The 16,878-nt window shown below is 34.8% G+C and overlaps 1 protein-coding gene and 1 long non-coding RNA gene across 3 annotated transcripts; both read right to left on the bottom strand.

Moving 5' to 3' along the window:
• Positions 1-513: 513 nt before the first annotated feature.
• Positions 514-3,010, bottom strand: LOC113335827 (probable inorganic phosphate transporter 1-9). The gene is made up of 2 exons (XM_026581865.1): positions 2,106-3,010; positions 514-1,676 (listed from the first exon to the last, which is right to left on the bottom strand). Exons 1-2 carry the CDS (start codon positions 2,813-2,815, stop codon positions 665-667), a joined length of 1,722 nt encoding a protein of 573 aa, XP_026437650.1. The 5' UTR covers positions 2,816-3,010; the 3' UTR covers positions 514-664.
• A 9,567-nt stretch (positions 3,011-12,577) lies between these two features.
• Positions 12,578-14,976, bottom strand: LOC113335820. 2 transcript variants are annotated; one of them, XR_003353514.1, is made up of 4 exons: positions 14,528-14,976; positions 14,350-14,429; positions 13,748-13,912; positions 12,578-13,652 (listed from the first exon to the last, which is right to left on the bottom strand). It is a non-coding gene; the product is annotated as an uncharacterized LOC113335820 (long non-coding RNA). The 2 variants fall into 2 exon arrangements; XR_003353513.1 differs by having other exon boundaries at positions 12,584-13,540.
• Between the last annotated feature and the right edge of the window lie 1,902 nt (positions 14,977-16,878).

Below are 16,878 nucleotides of genomic sequence, written 5' to 3'. Positions count from 1 at the left end.
ATATGACAGAAAATGGCTAACATAGTTTGTACACCACCTTATGCTCCTGACTGTAGTTTGCTGTATGTAAGGGGGCAACATTTTTTGGGTAAGCTTTGGGGCAGCAAAATGCCAGGGCCGGCCCCGTCTTCCCTTGAGCTCAAACAACTATAAATCATGTCGATTTGATTTTTCTGGGAAGAAATCGAGAGGAGAAATCGAGATGAGGAAGAAGAAGAAAAAGAAAGGGGGAAAAACAGATTGTCCTTTTGGCCCTGAGTTGTAATTATTTACGTCTGTTTAAGGGAGGAAGAAAACCAAATAGGGGCAGTATCGTCCTTTCATCGTTGAACCAAATCCAATTTTTTGTGTCAAACCGGAAAAAATCATGCTTTACATCGTCACAAAGTCACCACCATATATAGGGTTCTCCCGCTGGGTCATCCCAATCACACCAAGAAAAATACTCCTGGATGGTCAGTCGGTATAAGACTCGATCTCATGCACGCGTTTTTAATTATAAATTTCTTTTTCCATTTATACTTGTTTGGTGATACTCCTCAAAAGGTTTTAAAGATTTACAAACTTCATCACTTATAAAAATCTGATTGTAATAAATGAATGCACGATACACGTATATATTAAACTTATAATGGCGGCACAACATGAATTTCTTGATTGAAAATTAAGCCAAATAAAGAGAAGCCGAAGTACTAGTTCTGTTTTGATCAATAGCAACAGTACTATTACTAGTAGTACTAGTACTGATACTCGAACGGACATGAGAATTACTAGGATGTTGATGATCATGTTCAGGACTTGTTTGGTCAGCACCCCTGAAACATACCATAAAACTCGTTTGGTTTGATGCTTGGTACTCCACCTCGTTTTCTTCTAAGGACCTTCCCATGGTTTCACGTGTGAAGAAATAGGTCAAGATCATTCCTAACAGTGAAATTCCACCAAGAATCACTAATGCATTAGTCATCCCAATACCTGTTTGATAACCCTTGTCAACGTCCTTCTCATTCTGACTCTGAGAAGCCCATAGAAATCCAACCGAACCCACAATAGCACCAATTTTTCCAGCAGCACCAGAGAACCCATGACAAGTGGATCGAAACCTAGCAGGAAATAGCTCGGCAGGTATGATGAACGTCGTCGTGTTTGGCCCGAAATTAGCAAAGAAGAATGTGAGTCCATAAAGGATTAAGAACCATCCATTTGTGTGATCATTCCAATATTGGTAATAAGGTATTCCAATAGCAAACATACAAATCCCCATAACCAAGAACCCCAACATTTGGATTTTAACTCGCCCGATTCGTTCAATAAAGAAAACAGTAGCCCAGTACCCTGGAATTGTAGAACAAACTGCTATAATCGCTTGAAGTTTTGCTACGTCATAGGCCTGCTGATATGCATTCAGTCTATGGGGATCTCTAAGAAGATCACGATAAACATGGGACTGGAATAGATTGCTGCTGTAGAAAACGACATCCACAAGGAACCAAGAGGAAGCACAAGCAAAGAGATCTTGTCCATGACGTCTGAAAAATTCTCTTGACAATATTCCGTAAGTTGGTGACACGGGCACCACTTCGTCTTCTTCTGTGATATCGGTCATTGGTATATCTAACACTCCTTCCATGTCTTTCACTGCTTGTTTTAGATTTTTTTCCACCAATGCAGTATACCTACAGAGTTTAATAAACAATATGACATTCACGAGGATCAAATTTAACTAAATTGATTGGATCCAAAGCCATCACTCGCGCGCAACTAAGTTATATAAGTAATTACCTGAACATCTGATTAAAAATATTACCCTAACTTAAGTACATTATTACATCGATGGTTAGCACGCTAAAGTAGCATCGACCCAGTTTCTTGCTAGTCGAAATTTCATATTAAAATCCAAGTGGTTGATATTATGCTATCTTACTCTCATTTCCAGCTTTCAGATAACAAGTATATATATATATATATTTTAAGGAAATTTACCTAAGCATTTGCAGTTACAGAAAACAGATAATAATAGCAAACAACAAACGAAATGACCTGTGCACTGTAATTGATGCGCAAACGAGATCTAGAGATTCCACTATCATCGAGGGACATGTTACCTGGCAGTTTCAGGCATCATCATTCGCCAATAAAATGTCATAGCTGCCGGAATAGCACCGAACATCAAAATCAGCCGCCAGAGTAAATCAGCCTCGTCGGGTGTTTGGGCAACTTTGTTCTTTGAATCGGAAGCACGATCGAAAATCCCACAGAGAAGCATCGTAACAGCGGAGCTAGTGAGGATCCCGAAACCCTGCATGGAAAAAACAGTAGCAATAAACGAACCCCTTGTTGCTTTATTAGCAAATTCAGACATGATTGTAGCGGAGATTGGGTAATCCCCACCAATACCGAAACCAAGCAAGAACCTAAAGAAGCAAAGACTTGTTATAACGCATTTCCTTGTCCTACAAACTGAGAAACCACAACCAATAGAGCTGAAAATCATGATTAGGAGTGCCAGACCATAAACTCTTTTCCTACCAAACTTATCACCACAGTATCCGAATACCGATTTCCCGAAGACGGTACCAATAAGAGCGGTGGCAACTGTTATGGATACGACTGATGGTGGTACCACACCTCTCACAGATTCATCGATGTCTTGATCTTCGTAGTAGATTCGTCCGATCAATTTCATGACGGGCGTAATACAAAAGAGATCATAAGCATCAGTGAATAGACCCATACCTGCAATTATTATTGCTTTGAAATGGTACAACTGTGTTTTTGCCGAATCAAGAGTTGACAGAACTTTCAAACCCCCCATCTCTCAGCTAAAGCTTCGTTAGTCGACAATGGCGACAAATAAAGACAATGAACAACTTTAGCTAGCTGCTTCCTCACTCAATCATGTTGCTGATCAGGAAACAAAGTAGTGATGAGGATGATCAGATGCATAATCATTAATCAAAGAGTTTGTCCTTTGAAGGACCACTTGCTCTTATGTTTCTATTATGGGGTATTTTTGAGGAAACAAATGAAAGAGAAGACTAGTTCTGCATTTGGCCTTTGTTTTGTTTTTTTTTCGAAGGTGGAGCCATTGCCGTGTGTGTATGTCATAGTTTCTGAATAATCTAAGCTAGTTTTTTAAGTCATTTAATCTTGGATTCCACCAAGGAGCGAATATGCCAAAAAGACGTGTGCCCTTAACTGACTATTCAACTGAACAAGGACCAATCAGGTGCTATATAACCTTCCACCTTTGTAGCTTAGTTGCGGCATCCCAATGGAATCTTGTAGCCCTTGTTAGCAATTCGGTAAACGTAATGAACGCGGATTATTCGAATTCATAAAAATCAAGTTCGGTCAAAAATTCGGTCAACAGTTCGTGATGTGACAGTAGTTCGGAACGATATACATACATTAAAATTAATAATTCGATTTAGAGATGCTACTTTTGGTACTGAAAATTCTACACAGATTAAATAACAGAAAATACAGTTAATCTCCAACCAGCAAGCAAGTAGCCCAATGGCTGGATATTGTTGTTTGATAATCCAAAGGGCGGATGTTCGATCCCCACGACCACCTAATTTTTTTAAACTTTGAAGAAATGGAGGAATGGGACCAATGAGGTAGAATCAATTTTTTAAAACTTTAAAGAGGGACCAATGAGTTAGAATCAACTGGACTCAGTACGTACGACTCGACTCAATGAATAAAACTAACACGCGAACCTTGTTCGGTCTTCGGTGTTTGGATAGTACGCGGGGAAATTACAGTTCAGTCCAAAACACGACAAAAAGTACGGAGTAGTCCATCCCGAGTTAACTAGGTACAATTTAGTCCAAAATTTAAAATGTGAAAAATACACATATAACCTTCATAATTTACAATTTAGTCCAAATATTTGCAGTTTAATCCAAAGTGACTCATAATGATGTCAACAATTTTAAACAATATAAAAATAATTAAAAAATAATTTATCTTTCGAAACGTTTGTCCAAAATTCACAAACTTTATATATTAGGAAAGAGTACCCATATGACTATATAATTATTATTTTTTAAAAATATTAGTTTACACTGGTTTACAAACATGAAAATTCAAAAACAAGAAAAGGTGCGCCAGTTTGTACACCACGTACAACTTAGATCGTCCATCCAAGCACCACTAACAAGTATGCTTTTAAAATCTAACACATAAAAAGCATGTTTACCCCTGACAATCAATATTCATTTGGAGCTCCCAGCAAGCAACCTAGCATATATGAAAAAAGATCACTCAGTTTAACAATATACAGTACAAAGAAAAAGAAATTGAAAACACGAGCACCAGTCTATACAAACCTGAAGACGTATATTAGTTGTTACAATTCCGAGTTTTTGAGGAAGAGTGCTTGATTCATAACCAGTTTAGCTATTAACCAGAAACGGTATGGATGTGGAGACCTACGTCGCAGCTCTCTCGCTTCTTTTCATAAAATATAGTAATAACAAAAGAAGTGGGTGGTAAAGACACATGTAGACTCACACATATCATGATGCAACTTATCCTTCATGATGCTTCCACAACAGCCACATGATTTAGTTAGTGACTCACAAGCATCTTGTTTACACCATTACGGAAACTCAACCAGGTCTTTCAATTAGGACTCATAAGAAGGTAAAAGAAGATATTTATTATTTTAAGGTAGTAACCAACATGTGTACAAACATGTACACCTCTACAAACACCTACCTTCGAACAATTTTTAACTAACCAATCCCATTCAACATTCCCCGAACACAACTATAGAATCACAATTTATATGGTCACCACAATCAGAAATCCCATTATCCATAAGATGCATCATTAAAAAGGATAAGAGAAAGAATAAAGAAAAATCATTGCACGTAGGAAATTATGTGAAGCAAAATCAAACAAAGCTCTCACGCCACGAACTATTAAGCCTTCTATCTACACGCATTCATTCATCAAGTCCAGCAACTTCAATATTTGACAAACAGAAAAAAAAGGTTCACAAACTATTTAACTCATTCATCAAGTCCGACAGCTTAACATTTGACAAGCTGAAAAAAGGTTCACAGACTACTTAGTTGTCGCACTAAGTGCATCGTTAATAATTTTAACAAAGTAATAATCGAACAAAGTCTACTGACACACGCACTCAGTGTTTCAAAGAGAACATGCAAGGACCCACCGCCTTAAAAAAAACATGCCTACTCAAAGGATGCGACTTGTCCATTATGAAAACCGTACATCAGCCATGCAATATAGGTCGAGCCTTACACGCTTATTTACTAATTCTAGTTTCCAAGACTAAAAATCAAAAATGTGGTCAAATAACTTACATAAGCATAAGAATCATGTTCTGATGGGACGCGAGAACAAGCAGGTTCACCCTGAATGAGCTCCTTTTTCTAAGACTTTCTTAATTGCATCTATCAGGGCTTTCACCTCCTCCTTACGAGGATATGCACTCCTCTTCTCAGGACTAGACTGCACCAAAACATAGAGGCATTGGAAAAAGTGAGAATGTTTTCATCAATATAAGGTGGAGAGCCAGAGAGTATAAGAATCAAAGACGTGTACATTTATGTGCACATTAATAGTCAACATGTGTATACTTATGTGCACATTAACAATTAGCAAGTGTACATTTATCTGCACAATCAGCATGTGTACTATTATGACACATTAACAATCTATAGATGTACAACTATGTACACATTAGATTAAAAAGTATGAAACTAACTATAGAAGCATCACCGATGTCTCTCTAATAAATTATTCAGGTCATCCAATGTTGCAGTATATAATGGGTCACTTATTCAAACCATATAAGAATGTTAGTTGTTAATGTGATAGGGAAGAAGAAGATGCCTAAACGGAAAACTTCGCTTATTCACCTTCAGAGTTTGTATGACTGTGTGCACATTGAGAATCAACATGTGTACAATAAAGTACACTTTAATAATCAACATGTGTACAACTATGTACAGACTAAGAATTTTGGTAAAAATAAATGCATAATTACAAAGGTGGTGTGGTGGTAAAATAAATGCAAAATTTTTCACAAACTTCAAGTTGTTTAAAGAGTGAATGTATATCTATTCTAAAGTTGATGTTCCATTGTATATTGTCAAATGTATTAGTAAAGTTTGGCTCTGAAAATCGAATAGTAGGTTGGAAATCATAATACTGTGACAAAACTAGCAGCTAATGATGGAAAATTTCTAGAGGTGCAAGTTCCGAGTTTAAAAATTATAGATCCATAGGATCATTCAAAAAAAAATCGAACACACCGTGAAAAAACTCATATGTGGATGGCTTGAATGCTGCTAGTAGACTTTTATTTTTTGTTACCCCAAACACACCCGACTTCCGTAAGCTATATAAACCTAGAACTATAATCATTGTCCGGGATCTCTATGCCCTATAGAAAATCAACCAAAGAACAGCTAAGATATGATCCTCATGATCTTCGACCTGAAAAAGATATATTACATATTAATAAGTTGCTGTGAAGAAAGAAACATAAACAAAAAACAACTAAACTATAGAATTATGCCCAGCTTAAAAAAAATGAACATAGTGTACAACTAAAATATAAAAAAAAAAAGATAGCACAATGGTGTACAACTATGTACACTATTAGCAAAACCGATGTAAACAAAACGCATACATTATACAATAATATAGTTCTTTCAAGGAGAGTTATGCGTTCTTAACTAGATGTAAGCAAAACCAAACACAGGAAATTGACGTAAGTAAACCAAATTCGATAAGGAGACCACAACATATAACTGGTGTACAAGCATATACACCTCATATAGCAAGGAAAAAAAAGGTACACTTTAATGTGCACCCGTATAACTGGTGTACAAGAAAATACACCGATTAATTCTTACCATTAGAAACAATTTACCAACTTGATAAATAGAGTAATTTAACACAGAATTCCACGGTAGGGGTTGGAAAAGGAGATGATAGATCAGTTGTGCACATTCAACAAATAACTCTTCCTTCCACACCTCTACTACACCAAACTCTAGAACCAAATTCCAATACCTTAGTTCTAGTTCCAACCAATGACTGAGTATCATGAGGGATGTTATTAGAGATCCATTGACATAATCATAAACTTTGTGGGGGTGTATCAGGAAAATCTCTTGTAAAATGACCGTTGATATCTTTATAGTAAGCTTGTAGAAGTGAAAAAGTAGGACTAGTAAACGAAACCTTATTAACAGAATGACCCAAAACCCCTCCAGGTGGTACTTGACAGTTCTTATCAGGATTTGAAGACCCACATTTTTCGACGTTTAATCCTATTGATAAAAATAGGTTTACATCAATTTACCTTGGAATCATAACAGGATGAAGATTACTTAATCCATCCATAACCGTTTTCACGGCTAGATCATAGATTGATAACCGAAATCAACTAGTAAGTCACGAAATTTCTTAGTTGTTCCTCGACTAGTTATTTAAGCTCCAAACAAATAAACCTGAAGTGACTGTTTGTACCCAACATAATCGATATTTTCCCATACAATGACACGTATCTAAGCTCATGAATCGATTAGAAACTACAATAGAAACCGACGTAATTAGGTTTTTGAAATCGCATAAAAAAGATCTGAAATCAATTCCGAAATCGATAAACTAACAATTGCGATCAAATTAAATGGTAAGAAGAGATGAAACTTATCTTTCCAATCGCTTCCAACGACGAATTCTTCAATGTGGAAATTGAATCTCATCAAGGCTTCTCCTGGATCGAAATCTTCAAAAAGAAAGTACCGATGATAAGAGTTTTGGTTTTCAAGATAATCAAATTAAATCGGTTATTTGTTGATTCTCAAATTTATGTTTGGCTATTGTTCATCAGGGAGAGTTTCTTCGGACTTTGGAAATGAAAAAGCAGAACTGAAAGTCGAAGAAGTAGTATTACGGGTGATAGGTATTTTCGGTATTGAAAATTTTGGATTTGGATCAAATCGTTCACAAAAGGATTAACCCGTTCAGGATTTGGTAGATTTGGACCTTCTAATACTAGGCTTGAACGGACAGGACTAGACTGTCTAAATCCCAACAACTTTGGGACTAAACGTCAATTTCTACATAGTACGCCCGTATTGTTCGGGAACGATTAAGATTTTCAAGTTAGCTATCGATTAAAAAGAGTAGAAGTTGACGTTTAGTCCCAAATTAGTTGGGCTTTGGACGCTTTAGTCCAGCCTCTTCAGTCCTGGTACTCGGAGATCCAAATATCACATTTTTAAAACGAGTTAATCCTTTTTTAACGATTCAGACCAAAACCGCATATTTCTAATAGCCAAAATGCCCTTTATGTAAAAGTCGTTGTTATTATTGTGTTTCTCTGCTAACAAATCTCTGAAAGAAAGACCAGAGATTTCTGCGTATTTCAGTTGAAATCAACAACATATCTAGTTCTCCGCAGTTGAAATCGACATCATGGTTCAGATTCAGATTCGATTACAAACGATAAATGGTTCTTCATCAAATCACAACAAGTTTTTTCTTCTCAGATATGATTCTGCTGATTCTACAACATTGGTAATCTCTTGTCAATTTTCAATTTCAATTTCAAATTTTCGAATCCTTCAAATATCGATCTATGGAAACATTTTGAGAAACCTTTTATTTACTGATTAAATTGATTTAGTTACTTCAATCTCAGTTCATCTTCATTTATTTTTTTTAATTCCAGAACATTTTCACCTGCAAAATTCCATATTTTTGTTTATCAATCTTACTTCGTTATACATCTGTTAATTGGTATTAGCTATATGCCTTCTCAATTTGACTACCTACTCATGATGAATATTGATTTCTACTACACTAATTACTTGTTTCCTTCTACTAATTGGCATTACACAATTATCAAGTTTCATATTGAAGACATACTGATACAGGTCAAGAAACCTATTTGGGTACATGATAAACGTTAGCTATTTTGAAACCTTACAAATTTGATTGATTATTATTGGATATATAGCTGTAGTTGCTCTGCTTAGTAATAATAAACTAGAAATGTTAGCAATTACAAAGAAAATGAACGTACTGTATTTCAAAGAACAAGAACAAGAAAGTTATATGCTTTCGAATATTATAAAAGAACAGGGGAAGTAGTCATGTTAATTTGATGTTCTTACATGTGTCTCTCTACTTGATTGAACTAAGTTTTTAATATGAGAAATACATCTTATATCTAGTATTTGATTTCAAAAGTCAATTCTAAGTGGAACCTGACTATGCCTGGCACAATTCCCTTAGCAGTAACGCTATGCAACTTCTGTTTGTTTTTGGTGTTCGTTGTTAACTAATTTAGTGGGTATATACTATATACGTACAAAATACACATTTGGAAATTATGCTAGTTGGAAACATGTATAAAAGAGTTTCATTTTTCTTTGATTTCATATTGGTTTCTTCTTTAGATTCAACACTAGACCACAAATAATGCAACCATATAGAAGAATTTTGTATGCGATAAATTAGAAATCAACTTTACTAACTCGGCCTCGGAGTCGAACCCATACAAACCGCACTATAAAGAAGCATAAAATGCTATATAGTACACACTATGTAGCTGGAGTTGCACTATTTTAGGGATGACTTACCCCTTCTCTACCCCCATGGAGAGAAATTTGATCGTTAATGTGTACATAATTATACACCTATTGATTATGTAGGAAAAGCATGTGATTCCATTTTTTTGAATTTTGGTGAAGGGATGTGCCGACAACCTTCTATCCAAGAATTGATTTTCTACGAATTTACATGGAAATGAATAGAATCTCCACCGCATCTTTTGGAGGTAAACTTTGTTGTACTTGTTCGTATTATTAAATTTAGTTGAATATATACGATTTGCAACACAAAATATTATTAATTAATGATTAGATGCATTAATGTTCGTGGTAAGATGCATTACAGTTAGGTATATATAGGATTTCAGACTCATTACATGCATTTCAACCTTATTTCTCTCCGGCTCATAGGTTTCATACTGTAATTATTTTATTTTTTATGTTTTCCTTTTCCTTTTTTTTTTCTTTTTTGCATTCAATTCAAAGATACTACAAAGTTCTGTTGCTAACTCAGCATCAATTTTAGACTAACTGTATTCTAATATCAACAACAAATTAAAAAGGTTGCTAACTTCAAGCAAGTATATAGATGATGGGCATAAACGTAGATCCTCCTCCATTGCTTGACAAATACAAGATGCAAAACTCGCCATTTACTCATTTTGATTTGATATTGTAAGTGGATTTTCATTCATAAATCAAATCATTATTTTCCATGTAGACCATTCGTATATATGTAGATGTGTGTGTATTAATTGATCCTTTACTTTACTTTTTTTATTTCCCAACAAAAGTGACTCTCTGCAGAAATTGAACTCTTGAGTTTCTATCCTATTGAACACCTGCCAATTCATTAGTTTTATAATATGAAATTTCACATTTGTTAAATTATTCCTCATTTCACCTCATGAATAATCAAGCGAGCACCTCCGTTGGAGAGGTTAAAAGTCTTGGAGCGTTTCTTAAGATGGACATAGTCAATCCACACGGGATGCGGTTTCAGCGGGAGGTAAGTTAAACTTGCTTATAGTGTTGAAAATATTTTTGGTGTTCGCAAGTTCTTTGTACAAGGTTTTGGTTCAATTTACTTAAACATCTTATCATTTGAAGATTTTAATCTGGGCGATAATTATTGCAATTATGGATTGGTAAAGAGAAAGCTGCAAACATTACTCAAGATGTGCAATGAACAACATGAAAAATCATTGATTTAGGTGAGTTTATCTTCTTCTTTTTTTTTTAATCCGTTTTTGTTTTCGCTTATATTATTTTGTGGATATTCAAATGGATGTCGCCTTGTTGGTGAGAGTAACCTAGGTCACAGAGTTATACACATGTTGATTCTTAATGTATATATACTTATACACATGTTAATTCATAATGTCTACATAGTTGTACACCTATTGAATGTTAAAGTGTACATAGTTGTACACCTATTGATTGTTAATGTGTACATAATTATACAATGTAGATTATTGATGTGTATGTAGTTGTACACGTGCTGATTATATCATACCCTGATGCACCTTTGGTATCAATTTTTTTCTTCGCTTTATGTATTTAATTTAGGGACTCACAAGCTCAAAATGGTAGAGCGCCCAAGCCTATCACAAGGTTTGTGGAGGTTGATGGTTCAAATCCATCTGAGTTTTCATATATTATGCTTATACAATATGGGTAGCTATGTACATACTAGTGCACCTGTTTAAATCCAATGAAATAGATTAATTGGTAGGAGAATATGGTGTTTGTTCCATGTTTTGTATGGGTTATATGTGCACCAATGTATTTTCCATGAAATATAGGTCGATGTGTGGGTATGAATGGTCGATTTTATATATGAATGTTTTGTAGGGTGCATCTATGTAAGTCCAATGAAAAAGTAAGTTTGTGTGTGGTTATGAATGATCAATTTTATGCATGTTTGAAGAGGTGTATAAATACGTACGCCCATGTAATTTCCATGAAAAAGAAGATTAGGTGCGGTCATGAATGATCGTTTTTATGCATGTTCTGCAAGGATGTACATATTGATGCACAACTAAATTTTCCCATGAAAAGATAAATTTCTGTGCGGTTATGAATAAACGGTTTCATGCATGTTTTGAAGATTGGTGCACCAGGATAATTTCCATGAAAAAGTAGGTTTGAGAGTGGATATGAATGACCAATTTCATCCATGTTTTTTTGTTTCTTTTTTTTTAGGCATATCCATGTTTTGTTGGTGTATACAAAGTGGTGCACATGTAAAAAACTGTCTGCATAAACTTTTAAAAGTTGCGTGAAGGTGCACTTTTCTGTACACATCAAACAATGAAGTGAAAATTAAAATTTTTAAAAAGTGAAAATTATATAGTCACATAGGTACTCTTTTTGTAGCTATCGAAAAGCTCTTTCCGAATATATAAAGTTTGTGAATTTTGGATGAGCGGTTCCAAAGATAAATCGTTTTAAAATTATATTTATATTATTTAAATTTGGTGATGTCATCATAAGTCATTGTGGACTAAACTGAAAATATTTGGACTAAATTGTAATATTAAGGGTTATTAGTGTACGTTCCATATTTTAAATAAATAAAGGACTAAGTTGTCCCTAGTTGAATGGGTGTGCACTAACTAGTATATTTGGAATTTTGGATGAGATTTTGGACTAAACCATATTTTTCCCTTAAAAAGAACCAAAGGAATGCAGACCTCGGGATCAGATGAGGAACAAGGAGAAGCAATTGCTGCATTAGAAGATGTAAAGTGGGCTCTTCAGAAAGGAATCCAAGATTTGCACCTGGAAGGAGATAACTTGAATGTCATTGAGTCAATAAATGGTGCTTTAGGGAGAATAAACTGGACAACAAATAGTATTATCCAGGACTGTCGTAGTTTGCTTAGCAGTTTTGTCAATTGGAAATGCATTCATGTTAAGCGAGATGCTAATAGTGTGGCAGATAAAATTGCAAAAACTGCAAGAAATCAGTCTATGAATGTTTGGTACACTACTCCTCCAAATTACATTCTAGAAAATCTAGAAAAAGACCTTTGTTCTACAATTTAATGAAATGAATTTCTTTTCTTATCAAAAAAAAAAGTCTGGATACATAATTGATTTTAGAAATGAGTTCTCTTAAATGTAACTTATGCTTTTATTAACCACTAGATTTTGTGTCCGTGCTACGCACCAGGCGGACCCGAAAACCTTTTTGCCTCGTCCCGTCTTTACGCATGCTTAGGATTTTTATTTGGTGTAGCTCGGCTTCATCTCGTCCCGTCGTGCTTGATTTGGTATGGTTCGGGTACGCCTCGCATGTCGCGGCTCGCGATGCACTTTTGATTTTGCTGTCCTGTGATTTTAATGCTGTAAACCTTGAGTTTGGTGTGGCGGGGGAGATTCAGTGAACCTTGAATTTGATGTTGCTTCGTACATATACAATTAAGTAATGATGAATAAAGTAGTGTCTTCTTTAACCTATATTCAACATGCAAGACTACCGACAAAATGATAAGCCAAATTGGCTCTATCAGGTAAAAGCTCTTGTGGAGGTTTCAAGAGTTTACATTTGCCATGTCTCTAACCGGCAATTCAGGAATTGTTATCCTTGGAATTCATACTTCTCGATGACATGAATTGTGGCTACTGCAAGCTAAGTTATTCACATACTATAAAAGGCTCCACGATACCGTGACCAATCAATCTTTTATCGACACACAAAGTAGAAACTTTGGTAAATTATCACAACAACATATGCAGAAATAACATCTAATCCTTTAAAGGCCCCATCGTATTTGAGTCTGACTTCAATATTCAATCAAGCCCCTTGGTGGGGCAAACGAACCAAATTGATCAGGGTTACACCAACCCAATTGCAGCAACCCAATTTGTACCCAAGCACAACTTTTAGCTCTGTCTATTATGCTCCGACCAACACATGATTCCTGTTTAATAAGATTATCAAGTGTTGGTCAGTTTGATACATTATCTTTTTGAAAGCAAAGTTTGGATATCTTGACTTGAACCCAACCGTCAGTTTTGGTATGGAAATCTAAGCTGGGAACAATGCAAACAAAGTAAATACTGATTCTAAGCTGGGAACAATGCAAACAAAGTAAATACTGATTTAAAATGCATTTATAGTTGCGTACCAAGATCTTGGAAAGTTATTAGCCTTTACTTGGGTCTGAAGTGGACACTTTCTTGGATGGCCATAAATCACCCGTGGAGTTACTTTGTTCTCACTTGTAATGTAAATATGTCCTCTTTGCCGCTCCTTGTAATTTCGTCAGTGGAACCATCATGATTCGCAATACCTGCATATGCTTAGAATTAAAACTCGCCACGCTATTTGTATCAAATCAATATGAACAATAAGCTAGCATTGGCACGGTAGTACACAGGTTATATCAAGCACATGGTAATCAATATATTTTACACCAATATCATTAGGAAACCATTGTGAGTACCCATAACCTCCAAAATTTAACTTAGTTATTAAGCAATGTTCCAGAATAAGGAAACCATGCTTCCTGAACCTATATGAACGCCATGTACTTAATTTTTACATTTGTTCACTCCAAAAAAGGATAATATTCCCACCGCATCATTCTCCTAAGATATACTATGCAATTTAAAATCCTTACGTCCTTTCAAACAATGAAAATTGATTGGCATATATTCTTTTATAAATCAAAATCCAGAGACAAAACTCATACTTCATGAACTACAAAAAAGAGTTGAGTTTATTTACCTTGATAGTGTAACCATTGTCATTGATGTAGTATTTAAAAATACATCTTTATCTTCTTAAAGTGATTGATTCTCTAAAACCTGCAAAATCCCTATGATTTTTAGCCTTTGATCAATTAGATATACCAAAAACTGAATGAAAAACAAAAGCATAAAATTAAAAAATCAATAGCAAATACCTGGAGTATAAAGAAAAATTAAAAAGAAATCAACAGGAAATCAAATCGATAGAAAATCTCATAAGGATGATGCTCTTGCACATCTTGATTTGTTGACGGTGTTTGAAGTTTAGGGCTAGGAAACAAATAAGAAGTAATCTCAGCTGCTCTTCCCAATACCAAACCTTAGTTTCTGAAATTCTTCAATTCTCTTAACTTAATCATCAATCTCAGTTCTCAATAATCCTTATCTCGACAAACCCATGTCAATTTCAGCTCTGATTCCCTCTTCAGTTTCATCTGCAATTTCTTGTTAAACCCTAAATCACCAAACACTGTTCGAAACATCATCCATAAGACCATTAACTCTTTAATCGAACACCATCGAAATCATCGGAATTTCAGATTCACTCTTAATCTCTCTCTTTAATCTCTCAATCTTAATCAGCAGCAGTCGTTGCTTTGTTGATTTTCTTTTCAGGTGAATGGGAGAATGAGAGGAAATCTCATCGAGTTTTGACGGCGAAACAAAAAAAATCATCGAGTTTTCACGGGTGTATTGTACACCTAGCTGGCGTTAGTAACGTCCAGTTAAGTTTTCGGTGTAAACCAAGTGTATCAAATTTATTAACTGTAAATTCACACATAAGTATTGTATACCCACGTTTTGGCTAACGGTGTTACAAACGACCAATTAAACACAGGGTGTAAACATAGTGTAATTTAGGTTTTAATGTCTCGACCAATAGAGTTCCGCCACTTGTCCTCTCCAGAATTGCTCCGTGTGAAATTTTTTATCTAATTTAATTTGAGAAGGGGTGTCACACTCATCGTGCAACGTGGGAGCTCATATGACTTAGTGTTTTAAAGGAGGAGAGATAACCCATATAAATAAGTCGTTAATCTAACCAAACGAATCCTTATGGTTATTAACATAGCCCATAAAATTATACACAATTTTTATATATAGCCCAAAATAAATTATCAAATCCCTAGATTATTTTTTTTGGTAGTAATCAAGAGAAATTTCATTAATTTTATTGATTATATATTAATTTTATGATATTAAAATAATAATTATTATTATTTGATATTCATGATACGTGGCATAATTGATGTTTGTTAAAAATAGTCAATTTAATATAATCATGATTGAGAAAAAAGAACATCATCTTATAATTTTCTATAGATTAATAATAATACTTTTGGAGTTTCAGAAAATTGATTTTAGAAAAAGAATCAAAACCTTAATCGATTACATTTTGATTTTTATTGATATTGTTATGGAGAATTTTTAATGGAACAATTAGAATATATAACCTCAATCGAAATTACTGCAATCGTGATTTAGGAAAAATAACATCGTTTTAGAGAAAAAGTGAAATGTTAGGTTTAGTAGGTTTTGGGGGAAAAGTAAAAGTTAAGGTTTATAACAAGACAATTTGTAAGCCTAATGAGAGATAACAATTAGAAATAAATTGAAGTATAATTAGTTTGGAACTAAAAGGAAAAGTTAGGGTTTATATTTTGATTTTGGGGAAGAAGTAATTAGGATTATTAGTAAAAAAATTAGGACTCGTTTGGTCATTTTGGTTTTTCGTTTTAACCTAAATCTTTTGGGCTATAGTTAATAAAAGCATGGACTATATTTAAGAGAAGCCTTGGAAATATAAAAAGTTAACTTTAATTGTGATGCACTTCTGCTTATTTCAACACCTTCGTGATGTGTTTCCAACGTGCTTGTTTTCTGGAAACATTCGTACATCTAAATATTTGAAGTTTTATTTTAGCTAGTCCTGTTGGGGATGATCTTAACGCACTTGTGCAATCTGTCAAAGCTATATGAAACTATATACTCAGTTGGGATAGCTCTTGTGGTAGTTCAAATTCAACTTTCAAGTTGAATGGCAGGTCATGTTGAGTTGGAGACTAAGACCAATCGTTTTACTTGATTCAAATAAAAATTTCCCAACGATTTGGCGAAGGGGGTGAGGATCGCACTCACGGCCACTTTCAACCATTCCAAGTGGAAAGGAAAGTGATAAGAATCTGCTGGTTTCTAAGAAATCCCATTTATGGATTAATCATTTCGGAAAACAAAGTGGTCCAGTATTGGTGTTGCCACCACGGTATGTAATTTCGGGCACAGTAATTTCAGTTCAGCTGGAGAAAGTGATGCATTTTTCAATATATGGGTGTGAGACGATTTTGGTTCAATCCACAGAATCGGCCTGGCATAATCTTTTACCTCCAGATAAAGCACCTCGACAGCGATATCTACAAATATGTTTCTATGACACAAATCAGGAGATTAAGTGGAGGATGAAGGAAGGTAACGATATGTTGGATAGAGATGTGTTGAAGCTGTTAAG

Source organism: Papaver somniferum, unplaced genomic scaffold (assembly GCF_003573695.1).
Source record: "Papaver somniferum cultivar HN1 unplaced genomic scaffold, ASM357369v1 unplaced-scaffold_15, whole genome shotgun sequence".
Lineage (NCBI taxonomy): Eukaryota > Viridiplantae > Streptophyta > Magnoliopsida > Ranunculales > Papaveraceae > Papaver > Papaver somniferum.
The sequence above is the reverse complement of the archived record's forward strand: the minus strand, read 5'-3'. Positions and strand labels throughout refer to the sequence as shown.